This window comes from Haliotis cracherodii, unplaced genomic scaffold (genome assembly GCF_022045235.1).
Source record: "Haliotis cracherodii isolate W230 unplaced genomic scaffold, xgHalCrac1.p SCAF_5, whole genome shotgun sequence".
Taxonomy (NCBI): domain Eukaryota; kingdom Metazoa; phylum Mollusca; class Gastropoda; order Lepetellida; family Haliotidae; genus Haliotis; species Haliotis cracherodii.
In genome coordinates this window covers 10,284,329-10,297,977 of record NW_027266308.1, presented here as the reverse complement: position 1 = coordinate 10,297,977, position 13,649 = coordinate 10,284,329, and the positions used below count along the sequence as shown (strand labels likewise).

The 13,649-nt window shown below is 36.8% G+C and overlaps 1 protein-coding gene across 3 annotated transcripts in view; it reads left to right on the top strand.

The window, feature by feature from the left end:
- The window catches only part of LOC139443076 (homeobox protein Nkx-2.2a-like), a 37,822-nt gene that overhangs the window by 20,339 nt on the left and 3,834 nt on the right, over positions 1–13,649 (top strand). For 2 of the 3 annotated variants that reach the window (XM_071224006.1, XM_071224007.1), the window contains exon 2: positions 9,950–10,193. In XM_071224006.1, coding sequence (XP_071080107.1) covers positions 9,950–10,193 — 244 coding nt within the window. Of the gene's footprint in view, positions 1–1,942; positions 1,988–9,949; positions 10,194–13,649 lie in introns of those variants that run through there. The other variant, XM_071224008.1, reaches the window with a different exon arrangement.

The following is a 13,649-nucleotide window of genomic DNA, read 5'->3' as shown; positions in this document are numbered from 1 at the left end:
ATTAAAGCGACAATACCCTGTCCACACCCATAAGAAATATCCACTACGATTCTGACGACATCACAAGCATGTGTTTATGAATCATCATCAAATCAAGTCAAATAACATTTTATAGGCTTTAACATACAAATCTTGTACCAGAATGTCTGGAATCGCCTACAGTGTGTGAGAGTTAAAACTGAAAACGTTTTCGTTGACCACAAAGAAGAACGTGCTTTTACTTTCTTCACGTTAAACAAAATCTTTATGAATTATTATTGTGTGACAGCTGTATTTGTTACACTGAACATCTAAATTGAAACATTTTCACTCAGTATGAAAGTACATGAAGAAAATTATTTTATATTTTGATTAAATTAAATTTAATTTGTTTAAATTTTCAATTGTTGCCACACTTTATATCAGGGATAACTATTATTTGGTTGGCCATAGTTATAAACTTAAGAGGTTAGTATTAACCAGCTAATGTCAACATCTCTGATCTGTACCAGATGCACCAATAGGTCTTCGAGAACAAGAATGCGCCGTCATTGTGGTCTTTATCTATTACTTACCTCAACGCTTTTCCCAAATTCATTATGTATGAAAACTTCACACACAGAAATTTGATCATCTTGGTCTAAACAAAGACTGAATAAAAATAAGTAATAAAATCTTCTATATTGATTCGAAGTATTGGCCGCAATGACCTCTCATACATAGGGATGTTTGTTTAGGGAGACCTGGGTTAAATGAACATAACACAAATAGACAAACACTGCTGGAAGGCCCAACAATGGAGCTTTTACGCCAATTTAAATCAACACCTTTACTAAGATTTTTAAACCTAAGATAAAATGTGTATTTGCCGTGAAATAGAAGGGATTGGTTATATGATCTGCTCCATTTGGGCCGAGATGTGCTCAGGCACACAGGCATGGGATGGGGCGGGCCTATGGGCATTCTTAGTTATCACGGCCTACAGTTGCCGCTAATAGCAGACCTATGTCTAATTCTACGACATCACAACGGTAATGCCGTCCCTGCCGCCGTGCAGATTTTATCTCTAAGATTTTTACATCAACTTCATTGCGCGTGCGTTCCTAGACGGCCTGTCATCGCTAATGAAACCCATGCATGCATTTCTGAAAGTACACAAATCTAGTTCCGCGTTTAAACATGACTTTATCATCGCCGTCCTAAGTTGAAGCCACGGTCAACGACGCACGTAACAGCGACATTAACACTAAGCAAACACGGCTTACGGTAAGGCAACACCCGACAGCTACCCGGGCCCCGGGTCTGGCGCGACGAGCTAATGGCCGAAGAGTCTCTGCAGGTTTGCTCAGTTTGAATGCGCCGAGACGAACCGTAAACTCGCTGATTGAGAAGACTATGGGTTCGCCGTCAATGGTTTTAACTTCTCGCTCATTTGATTGTATCTTGAGTCTGATCAAAAGCATTATTGTAGGTCGCTTTGGGTGAGAACACCATGAACCACTTGCTCTTCGGGCGATCACGGGGCAGGGCAATGGTTTGGGAGTACACCTAACATGAGGTTAATGGATGGTACGACGCCGCTTCTCCATATAAACCTGCAAATTAATTATCTAAATAAACAAAATATCCCCAAAATCACATCCAATCCCGATACATAAGTCACGGATAGCACCCTTGGTGCTAATAATTTTCTAAGTGCGCTTTATTTACAGTCTATGTTGAAGTAAAGTGGGGTTGTTGAAGGTTAGGCCGGACCTTAAGGATCGTATTTGCTCATCACTCGTCGGACTTTGGCTTCTCGGGACCCGTGTGAATAACAACCCCCTTGGGTGGCTCCGCCCCTGCCGCTTCAACTACTGGGATCCTCAGGCTGTAGAGTTCGAAGGTTAGCAAGTTATTGGCATAACTCCGCCTTGCTGGTTAGGAAGCGATCTCCTGTTAATAGTGTGATCAATCTTGGTGTAACGACACAGGGAGCAAGGAGCCAGGTGTAGGCTAGAAGGCGAAGGTAGTACATCATGTGTGATACTGTACTTTCACTTTATGGTCAGTGTAACGCTACACCCTAACTGAAATATCTGTTAATGTGAAACAGTGTAGTTTCAGCACAACACTGTGGGTGATCCACGTGGGATTTATGCGTTAGTTTTCATACATAATTATAGTTACGATTATTGATACATTTATTCTTCTAGTAGAATCAGCGCACTTCAACTTTACGATGCTACCCAGGGAACGATACAGTAAAAATAATATCCATGCATATAACGGTATTACATGATTTAATAATGGTTTCTCTCAGACTAATAAGTTTCGCTATCCTAATAAATCAATGCGTGCTATTGTTTTATTTATATCATAACGGTCAATCATCGTTATCGTATGACATATTTACCTATCGTGTACTATGGAAGCAGTTTATGTATAACACCTTTATTATCTTGACATATTACACTGAAAACAACACATAATCATTCCAATGCGGATATATTTTGAAGCAGTTGTGCACTACCGTATTAACCAACTTTATGTACATGGTGGCCCATATACTTATCCATATATATCTATGTGTCCATAACTGACACCATAAAAAGTAACATACTTCTGCCTATTGTCTGTGTAGTAATTGTGATTGATATTTGGCGTAACAAGTCCATGATGATAAAACATCATAATGGTACTACATATACTACCCAAATGTAGTTAAGAAGACCCGATTAGACACCTTACTAAAGTTAACTTGAATACATCACCCATGCCATGACAGATAAATTATTGCAATATAAAATAATCGGGTGTTCTGAACTTCTTTTCAGTAGTATATAAAAAAACATAACTGATATTGTATCTTGATGTAACAAATTATTACCATAATATTGTTCGTCAGTTTGGAGGTATTAAATTAAACTCAGAACAGTTTTGCCGCAATTTGCGGCTATAGAATCCACGAAATGAATACCCTTTGTAAGACGAGTACCTTGGGTAGCATTTGGTATAGGTATTTGGTATATAAATTTTGTTTGTTTTACGCCGCATTCATCAATATTCCAGCCATATGTCGGCGGTCTGTAAATAATCGAGTCTGGACAAAACAGTCCAGTGATTGATATCATGAGCATCGGTCAACTTAGTCACTGAGCCTGATCACCCGATTTACTTATTTGCCTCTTACGACAAGCATGGGTAGCTGGAGACGTATCTTCTTACCCAGAAACCCCATGGGCTTCGTATGTTTTTTTCACATTGTATTACCGCATTAATCAGTGGCATTAACTATTACCTTCCGGAACTAGCCTTGTCTGATGTCCATGTCACAATATTGAAATATGGGAATAATACACAGAGCATAATGTGTAATTTGTAATGTACACTTCGTTTATAACGAACACGCTTATAACGAACTGACGGATATAACGAACTGTTTTGGCCCCGTTCATTGGCTGTATATCTGCGGTATGTATGCTTATAACAAACTACGGTTATAAGGAACTAAAATTAGTGGTTCCTGCGATTTCATTATAACAGTAGTGTACATTACCAACTACAAAATGCATCACAAATACCTCCACCCCGACAACACCCACACTAAGTTGTATGCACACTATTAAATGTGGTATATACTTTATTTAAACATTTAAGTCAAAATTAAGGGTATATAATATTTTCTGACAACAACAGATTTGAAAATTCGAAAGCAAACAAAAGCATGCAAGAACAATCAAAACGGTTACAACTTGACTTTATTTATTACAAATAGCACAATATTGGGAACATGAACACTGTCCAGGTCCCGTTACAATTTGTTCTTCTTCCTCACTCAAGGCGGTTTGTACATATTTGGGTATGGACCAGACACACCACTGGTTGATATCAGACCAATGGCCTACGTCGCTCCAATCAACCAAGTTACCGACAACCCGATCCATTTGGTTGCCTGGCAATCATAGGTTGCTGGGTACTTTAACTCTGTCACGCAGACCCTGAGACAAATATCTCCAATACAGCCCATGCAAGTCTATAATATTTGGCAAGTCTAGATTTCTGAAGCATCAGGAATGAAGAAAGTCTCTGGGCTCCTTTTCCTTATATTTTAATACTATTATTCAACAACTGTTTTTTTTCTGTAAAATAGTTCATTTCAGAGACTAGACTTAAGTCAATGGAACTTAATTTAACCCCGGTATTATTGTATGTTAGTGGATCGGGTTGAAAATATACCCAATAAGCAAAACCGTATATGGTATATTAAAGAATACATTGTAGTCAGATGGCGACAAACACTTTCCATAATCAGGAGAAACCTCTGTCCATTGCACGATTTCGACATAAGCATGTGTTTACGAATCACTATCAATTTTTGATGATACCAGGTGTTCGCAAAAAGATGACACCCGTCACAAACACATGCAAATGCAAGGCAAATGTTAATCTGAAACATCCTCCATATTCGAGACATGGTTAGCATCTTTGAAGTACGTACAGTTTAAGGAAATAAATGTACAGATAACTCTTAGTATAACGAGTTTGTCACAACCGAACCCTTAGTTATTGTTGATTATCAGTTATGTCCGGACATTTTGTAATAAATGTGAACGTTTTCTTCAAAATGCGTATGTTTGAGGACACCCTTTAGAGCTGTTTGCTACCATTACACAAATGAATACATCGCGTGTAGGACATCATGTGGAATTACAGTCCGATTGAAGTTGTACACCTCTCTCCAACGTATGCATGTGCAAGGTGTATTGTCAAGGCACACAGGCGAATGGAGCGTTATGTAGCTCGTGTGGAATATAGTCAGTACTGGAAAGTCTACAGTTCTAATATATGTATTATTTTTTCGAAGATATGCATGGGGGAAAATGTATTGTCATGACACATAGCCATGTGGTCTTAATGTTCTCATAAGAAACATAGTCAATACTGGGTGTCGGACAGTCCTAATAATGTATTGCTCCTCGTTCTAAGATATGCATGTGCAATAATGTATTGTCATGACACATAACTTAACGTATTGAAACAGCACATTACAAAACACGAGTAACAATAAAAAGAATGTTCCGTACACATATATATCTACAAGGCAACGCATTTGCCTCTGCAACTACAAACACGTACACACCCGTCCATGTCGGTTTCTAAACGTAAAATACAATATTGACATTATCATATACTTCTTCTAAAAACACATAAGTATATTTGAAACTTTACATCCACACACCCTCGCGTATACCTACATCTACTATTAGTAATCCAGTCTGATTGACAATATTACCATTTAAAATCATTTAAAGACAGTACTTAAGAAACTCGCTATCACATTTACTTAATATATAGCGAGTCAAGCACATATTTGTTATGTGAAACTCCATAATCGACTTTCTAATTTGCTTATGATTAAATATTATAATTACTCATTTTTCAAGTGGAGTCTCTTCATACAGCCACTAATACTAACCATGATTTATGTGATAACATAAATATAACACTGATGTAAAGCGGTTCATCAAATAACCCTTATACATCGTCTAGTTTTATTGATACTATTTATTTACCCTCTTAATAATAACTGATAATACTGTCTCTTGTGGAGTCTCGACCAGCAACAGAGATCTAGGTTATAACGTATATTGACACACTCAGAATTAAATTGTTAGGATCAATTGTCACTAAGATTCCAGACTATATTTACCATAGTAAAGTGTAATAAATAAATAGATTTCGGACAGAAGTGTAATCGAAAATTGCATTTTAAACCAATATTTTCTGTAAAGTTTTAGATTAATTTTCAGGTCCGACACTATTCATGAGTTTATAGTAAAGTATTATTACAACAAGCTTGTAATGCTGTGCCTTTTACAAGGAATTATCATACCTGTTTATCATCTGGAACTAACCTTTTTATGGAAACTGTGAATGACAGATGCTACCGGTAGTCCAGTGTACCTTACTTGTATAATTCATATTGTTTAAGACTTAAATGCACTTGGCCCTATGTTGAGCGGCAGAAATGTACTTAATCGTGATCTTCTGTAGCTGAAGAAATTTTATTGTTCTTGTACAGTTTAGGAGATCGGTGTAAGTGATTTACTTCACAAATTAATGACATGAAAGATATGCTTATCGGGTGTTCATGTACTATTTCAGGTATGAAATAGTTAATGGAGGCCTGAAATAGGTGTCAACATGAAAATATCTGTTAAGTTTTTGGATATTAACCAATGCCAGCCAGTAAATATAATTCAGTAAGAAGGATACTTGTAACCACACTTTACCCAAGTAGTTGAATGCAGGTTGAGCATTTTCTATCAACGAATACTAGCATTGTGAATTACTTAATCTCCTATAGACTCGATGTTACTTTTGGAAAATATTAACTGTTAACCCTTTGCGTGAACACATTATATCATCACTGATTTTCAGTGATCTATTCATATAATTGTCATCACTATTTGGCCACTTATCCCTATATACCCGCATATTCGGGAATGATCGTTATCTGTTGTTGACGTTTTAAGTTTACTGATGTTAAACATATAACAATAACATATGCAAGTTTACTACAGCATGCAGCTTTCGGGGAGGAGGATATTTAGATGAGCCTACCCCAACTCCTCCTTAACTATAGGAAATATTTAATATGTACACATGTTAAAGATATCGTAAAACGTCATTTCGTGACAAGTGTTTCGTGCATTTACCATCAAATGTGTTTAACATGTGTGCAACAAGACTGTACGTGTATTAGGCTCGGTTTTAATGTTTACAACTAATTTTTAAAATCCCTTTGGATTCTTGAAACGTGTACCTCGTTATTGGAGAAAGCATGTTGCGAATGATAAATGGTAAAAATGGTTAGTGAATCATATTACTACGTGATTGATGCATCATTGATTCAAACCAACATATGGCGGAGTATTATATCAATCCCAATATTTCAACCCGTCAACACTATTGGCATGTTCTGTGTGGAGGACGGTCACTTAAATTCCCTCAAAACATCACTTCGCGTCGTGCATATTTCGCGAACACCCGGTGTCTTCACTATTCAAAAGTGATTCATATATACCATGTTCATGATATAGTCGGAATGGTACAATGGAATCTGTGTTCAGCTGAGATTTCTTATGATTATGGAAACTAAGAGTTTTGTCGCTGTTAATTATGGTGGTTCTTTTTTGGCCAAACCTAAGGGACCGGTCATTTATTATAGGGTGTGTGTGAGGTGAGGTGGGGGTAGGGTGTAAAATGAGTCTTAGGTCCAACATTGTCTCATGCCCCCCATCCCCATCCCCACCCCCACCCCCACCCTCACATCCAATACATGTAGCATTTTCTCCATGACCCCCTTCCCATAATAAATTAGCTGTCCACAAAATGTTCACATTTATAAGTGTTTTGTTTGACAAAATATAAAAATATAACTGTGTCACGTTTTTTAACCCTCCACTCCCGTGTACATGTAGATGTAATACGTTTTGACGGCTCCTCTTTCGCTGTGCCATTTTTCTGACCCTTAATCTCAATGCCCCCTCTCGGTTCCTTATAATAAATGACCAGTCCCTATTCTGCCACTTTATTTCTCCTCATCTATGTTACCTGTCATAGGTAAAGTTTCATGGACAATTAGAACTTCAGAAAATTGTGAACAACCTTTTCTTAAACTGTAATGCTCATATTTCAAATTCTTTCTGAGCATAAAGATAAAGATACAATCCTTCCAATGAAAATATCTTAACCAGTGACATTGTCCACTGTTAATCAGAAAGGGTGCTTATGATCTTAGCATGAAATCAACAGGGTTGTCTTTTTTGTTGGTGTTTTGTGTATGCCATAAAACACCGATTACTCGCTTTGAATTTACGAAACGAGACACATCGGTAATGATAGATTACATCCATACATTCTGTAAGCATCATGCATACCACCGGGTGAGTTAAACTGCTATCAATGGAGGCTGTGTGTTCTTCACAACTGGCTTCATGATACTTAAGACAATTTCCTCTCCTTTAAAACAATTTAAGTTTTAACGCTATAACTAGATTTTAGCCCATGTGCATGTTTAAGTCGAAACGGACACGATTATTGTCATATGTAAATAATGCTCTGCTTGCTGGAATGTAGCATTGAGAAATTATTATGTTCCAATCTCTTTCATAATTCATATTTCATATTCAGATGAAGGTAACATCAGCATTTAAACGTGCACTTTTAGGTATCTGTGCTTTGGGTGAACTGTAAATGAGAGTTGCAGTTAATTTTAAACAGAGCGTTATGCAGAAAACAAATCTTAAATTTGAAGTAGAATTTTAAAGGATGTTTTAACATATATAACATCGTGACACAACTGGGAAAAATTAAACAATGGTTCGTTCTCGGACGCGTAAATCGTGTCGTGTTTGAATACAGTTTAATGGTATATATATATATATATACCTTGTAACCTGTCTACAAGTATCCTTGATGTTTACTTGTATAATTGATATTGTTTATGACGTACATGAAGCTGGCTCTATGTTGAGCGGGAGAAATGTACTTAATCATAATCTCCTGGAGCTGAAGAAAATTGATTGTTTCTGTGCAGTTTAGGAGATCGGTGTCCGTAATTTACTTCACAAATTAATAACATGAAAGGTATGCTTATCGGATATTTATGTACTATTTCAGGTATGAAATAGTTAATGGAGGCCTGAAATAGGTGTCAACATGAAAATATCTGTTAATTTTTCGAATATTAACCAATGGCAGCCAGTAAACATAATCCAGTAAAAAGGGTACTTGTAACTACACTTTACCAAAATAGTTGAATGCACGTTGAGCATTTTCTATCCTAGCATTGTGAATTAGGCAAATGTCCTACTGAATCAATGTAACTTTTTGAAAATATGAACCGTTAATTTAGGAATTAGAAATATATATATTTGATAATGATTCTATCACTAACATCCCAGAATATACGTAAACATATAAGAAATAGCGACATGTACACATTTTAGTTTGAATTACACAAAAATATATACAATGAAACAAAGTGTTAAGTCATTTTAAAGGTAAAAAGGGTAAAACGTCATATGATTAATAGGGCTTTATATTCAACACATAAACAGTCGTGCTTCCTGGATAAGTCCAAAACGCACTTTTAGAAGAGCTAGCTATGAACGTGTGTCGGTAATAAATATTATGTTCTTTGCTTCTTGGGTCTCCTTTAATTTCTTTTCTCTAAAAATTGTTTCAACATTTAAGCTAAATGATGGCGGTTTATAATGGTTATGAACGGCACAGGAATATTGTATGCATCTTAAGAGGTGGTTGTTTATGAAAGTGTCTCCCCAAGAGTACTTATACCCTGAGCATCTTGTCAAACTCTTGACGATAATGACTTGCATTGGTTTCGCGATCTTGACTCGGAGCTCGGAATGAGCAGCACAGCAGGCCATCCTCCCCGACTCCTCATGTCAAATAATCCCTCGCAAATCAAAATTAAGCTATTTCTGAAGTGTTGAAAGATTATGTAAGTAAAGCTTGGGCAAGGCTGTCGATTTCAAGAGACAAAACAGTGATTGCAGTGTCGCACACGATGCGATGACTTTTGAATAGAAATGGATCTGAGGACTTCGTGGAGAAATTGCCTGGAAGAGAAGCCTATTCATTGATCTCTCGAGGTTCAATCATTCATTTCACTTAAAATTATTGATGCCTGGCTGGCCAAGACCACACCTGAGAGCTGTCAGTCAGGAAGAAGGGACACTCCTTTATATACGATCCAGCCAATCACGGTCGAGAATGTGTTTAAGTGGGAGGAGCTAATCGTTGAAGGGCGAGGAGCCTACCGCCGTGTGAAGAACAAAATATGATAGTGTGTTGTGAACCCGGCAATATCACTTGACTGGTTTCTTTATGTAATGGTAGATCGGGTAGAACGACTCCAACCGTTGTAGTAGACGTTCACACACAACTCATATTATTGCAGATGGAGAGCGATCTAGACATGCATGCAGCAAAATCCGCAAGTTTCTCCGTGACGGCCTTACTAGATCTCCCCGAGGGGGGCAAGATCACCGCCTGTACAAGCCCCAGGGTGGAGGGTGAGGGTCTTGACCTCACCACGACAGCCTCGGTCCCTACCCTCAACAGCGTACCACCGGCATATTATGACAATTCGGATAATCCATATACCCGATGGCTTCAGACTAACGAGAACATCCATTACACAGGTACGTGAATCTACCCCTATCTCCTCCATACTGATATTCATACCCGTCAATATCTTAAACTGCGTGGCCGGGTGTTTATCGGGTGGAAAAGCAACGCGGATATAATAGGCTCAATTGAAAGGTTCGCTTTCGAAACTGCCGTCACACGAGTAGAATACTGTTTAATACTTGACAAACTATAACTCACACAGTTGAAAGTTGAAGTTACAAACACTTAGAATTAGCCATATGAAAAAAATGAAAATTGACATATTTTATTTAGTAAGGAATTTGCAACCCGAAGTGTCTTTCTTAACATTTTTGCTTCAAATTCCATTTCAAGTTCGTATTTTACTTAAGTTAAAAACTATTTTTCTAATATAAGGTATTCTTGACCCCTCTTTTGAATAAAAAACCACAATATGTATTTAGATAAAAAACACTCCAGTGTTACAGAAAGGTAAATTAGACGTATGGTCCCCATTCCACACCTATTTCATTTAGAGTTTGATCTATTTGTGGTCAGATACTATGATAAGTAAGTGTGGTATCACTCCTTGATGTAAGTTAACCTCTCTATCAAATCTTGCCGAACACTCGAGACACAGGGTAAGCTCTTGAATCACTTTACACGGGCGAAGTCAAACAGAACGCACTTTAAGCACCGTTCAGGCAATAAACATGTAAGTGTGTTGGGAAGAAGTTTTTGATTCTTCAAATGTAATGAAAGAAATTTACCTTGGAAATATATCTATTTCAGATGTCATGTATGCATTTTGAATGTCAATTGAGGAATAACATGACACAGATATGTCATTGTTTAAATATGAATAGATTTAAGAATTCAGAAATAAAGTAAAGGTAAACAAATATAGAAATGTATTAAAACTTGTTTTACTTTATTCAAATGGACACCAACACATCAGGGGTTGTTATAAAATCAGAGTGTCTCTGTTTCGGGCTGTTTATCCTGATACAACTGCAATATTTGATATGAAGGAACTGATTTGCACCTGCGTATGAAAATATCTAGTTTGGTTACAAATTCAGCAGCACGTTTCCAAATACAGGTTATTATCTTTGAAAGCGGATCTGCCACAGATTATTACAAAGAGAGCACAAAATTCACACCAGACATCAATGAAGTTATTGTAAGACTATAAATCCTTTTTAAACGGTCATCGATTTGATCCCAGACTTTTAACTGGATTATCGCTTAATTTCGATTGCAGACCTAACGGGTCAATAATCTGTCCACGTGCAGTTTGGCGCGTGTTCCCGCATGGTGTTAGTTTGATGCTAAAAGGCATCTCGTGCATGTTTGTATTCAACTAGAAATTGACTTAATTTTTCCTCCTGAAAAATGTAACATTTTCATTAACCCGCCTCGCTTTATGAGTACATCGTACACAAGTCTAAGGAGCATTATTTACAGTATTTTATGATTCCGCGGTACTTGTATCCGAGATTTAACTAAAAAATAAAGAAATGGCAATATTGAGTATAATTACATGATCATAATTACATGAGTACTCCAGGAAAGCTTTTCCTTCGATCACAGTCAAATCCTCAGCTGTCATTTCACCTTTTTGTGGACACCTGGTATCATCACTTTTTTATAATGATCCATAAACTCATGCTTATGTTATAGTCGGAATCGTATAATGGGCTCTGCTTTGAGTAGAGATTTCTTATGATTATGGAAATGTTTTTAACCTTACCAATATGTGAAATTGCCAATCTATTATCTGACGAGGAAACCAGAAATGAAAAGAACCAAAATGCTTGTTTTACAGTATACAAATTAATGTGCATCCAATCTGAAGTAGATTTTTATGATTAACATAAAAAGTCAACACAACTCTCCTCCTTCCCTTGTGTATGTTTAAGAAGTGAGAGTAACTTCCGCAATTGAACAAAGAAAATTATGAGACGCTATATTACCCTAGCCCTACTAATGTTAATATAACGCGGGTTGTGGCTGTTTGTTATATGAAGTGGTATCACAGAGTGCTTTGATAGGTGGAGATATTGCATGTGATGTTATTGTTTAAAGGTTTGCAGAGCAAACTTAATGTGTTTAGTATATCAGACAAATAGCACCGAACGTGAACTAGGTTCTATATTGAGCGATTGTGTTGATAAATCATAACTTGTAACCGTTTATAACCATAAAGCTACCACGAGAACATCCCTATCAAAGTGTATACTTCACATCAGCCAAGGTAATGGTGTTTTACCAGCTGGCTGTTGATGCTTCCCATGATTCACATTATTAAGTTATAAAACCACTAATTAAAAATATATACCATTATCCACCGAATAATATATCTTGGGGTGAAAGTAATTGATGTGTAGAACTGGCGTGTGTTATGAAACCACATATTGTTGTAGTAATTGAATTACTTTTTAGTCCCATTTCTGTGGTAGATTCTTCAGGACTTTATTATATATAATTAATTTATATCAATCTGTTACTTTGGCTGTAGTTATACATAGAAAGGTCCATGTATTAACATATCTTATTTATACGTTTGCGCTGACGCCTATAGGCTGACTGAGAATAAAACTATAATATAGCCCATAACGAACAAGAACCATCCCACATAAGAAATGCTTTTCTTGATAATGGTGAATTGCAAATCGATTAACCAAAATATAAATGTAGGCATTCGTGTAAATTTCATCTTAACTGGAAAATTTGAAATTAATCATGCTCATCTTAGCGTAGAAACTCTAGCCGTGGTGGAATTTCAATGGCATACATTCACAAGTCAACTATAAGTATTGCTTTTATGAAAAGAAACACAAGTGTCAAGGTTTGTCCCACAGTTTGAAAGGTTTCCTACAAAGGGTGCTCTTAATTCACAATCCAGCGTGGACCCCCAGCTATCTATATGGTGACATGAAGATACAATTCTATGCCTCGGGGGAAATGTTGCTATTGTTGTTCGTGATTTCACGGGACAACTCGATTTGTGCGAGCCTCATTGGTTTTAACTTAAAGTCTCTCCTTATTCACTTCAGTTTGGCACCAGAGCGAATGTAAGGCTTAGAGCACTTCAAGAACATACTTTCATCATACAGTGTTAGGAATGCTATGTACTACCGTATACTATGCAGGATTTCTTAAAAGAAGATATTTCAAATAGATAAAGGGTACACGCCATCAGTGAAATCCATGCAGTGGTTTACAACACGTTTGTATATATGTCTTGCAGTACTAGTGTTCATGCTGTGGTGCAAATGAAAGTTTGATTCAACATCGTAACCAATAGTTCTATAAAGAAATAGTAATCTGTATCACATTATTCAGTATTTGTCCTTTACACAAACAAATGTAGACATTTCTTGAACCATTGTCTGTTGAAGCTTCTCCGGTTTTTTATCTTTGCCATCTTGATCATAAAAGCACAAAACCTGGAAACATATAATAAAGCAACACAAAATATATATGATAACGTCGCATATCTTGAA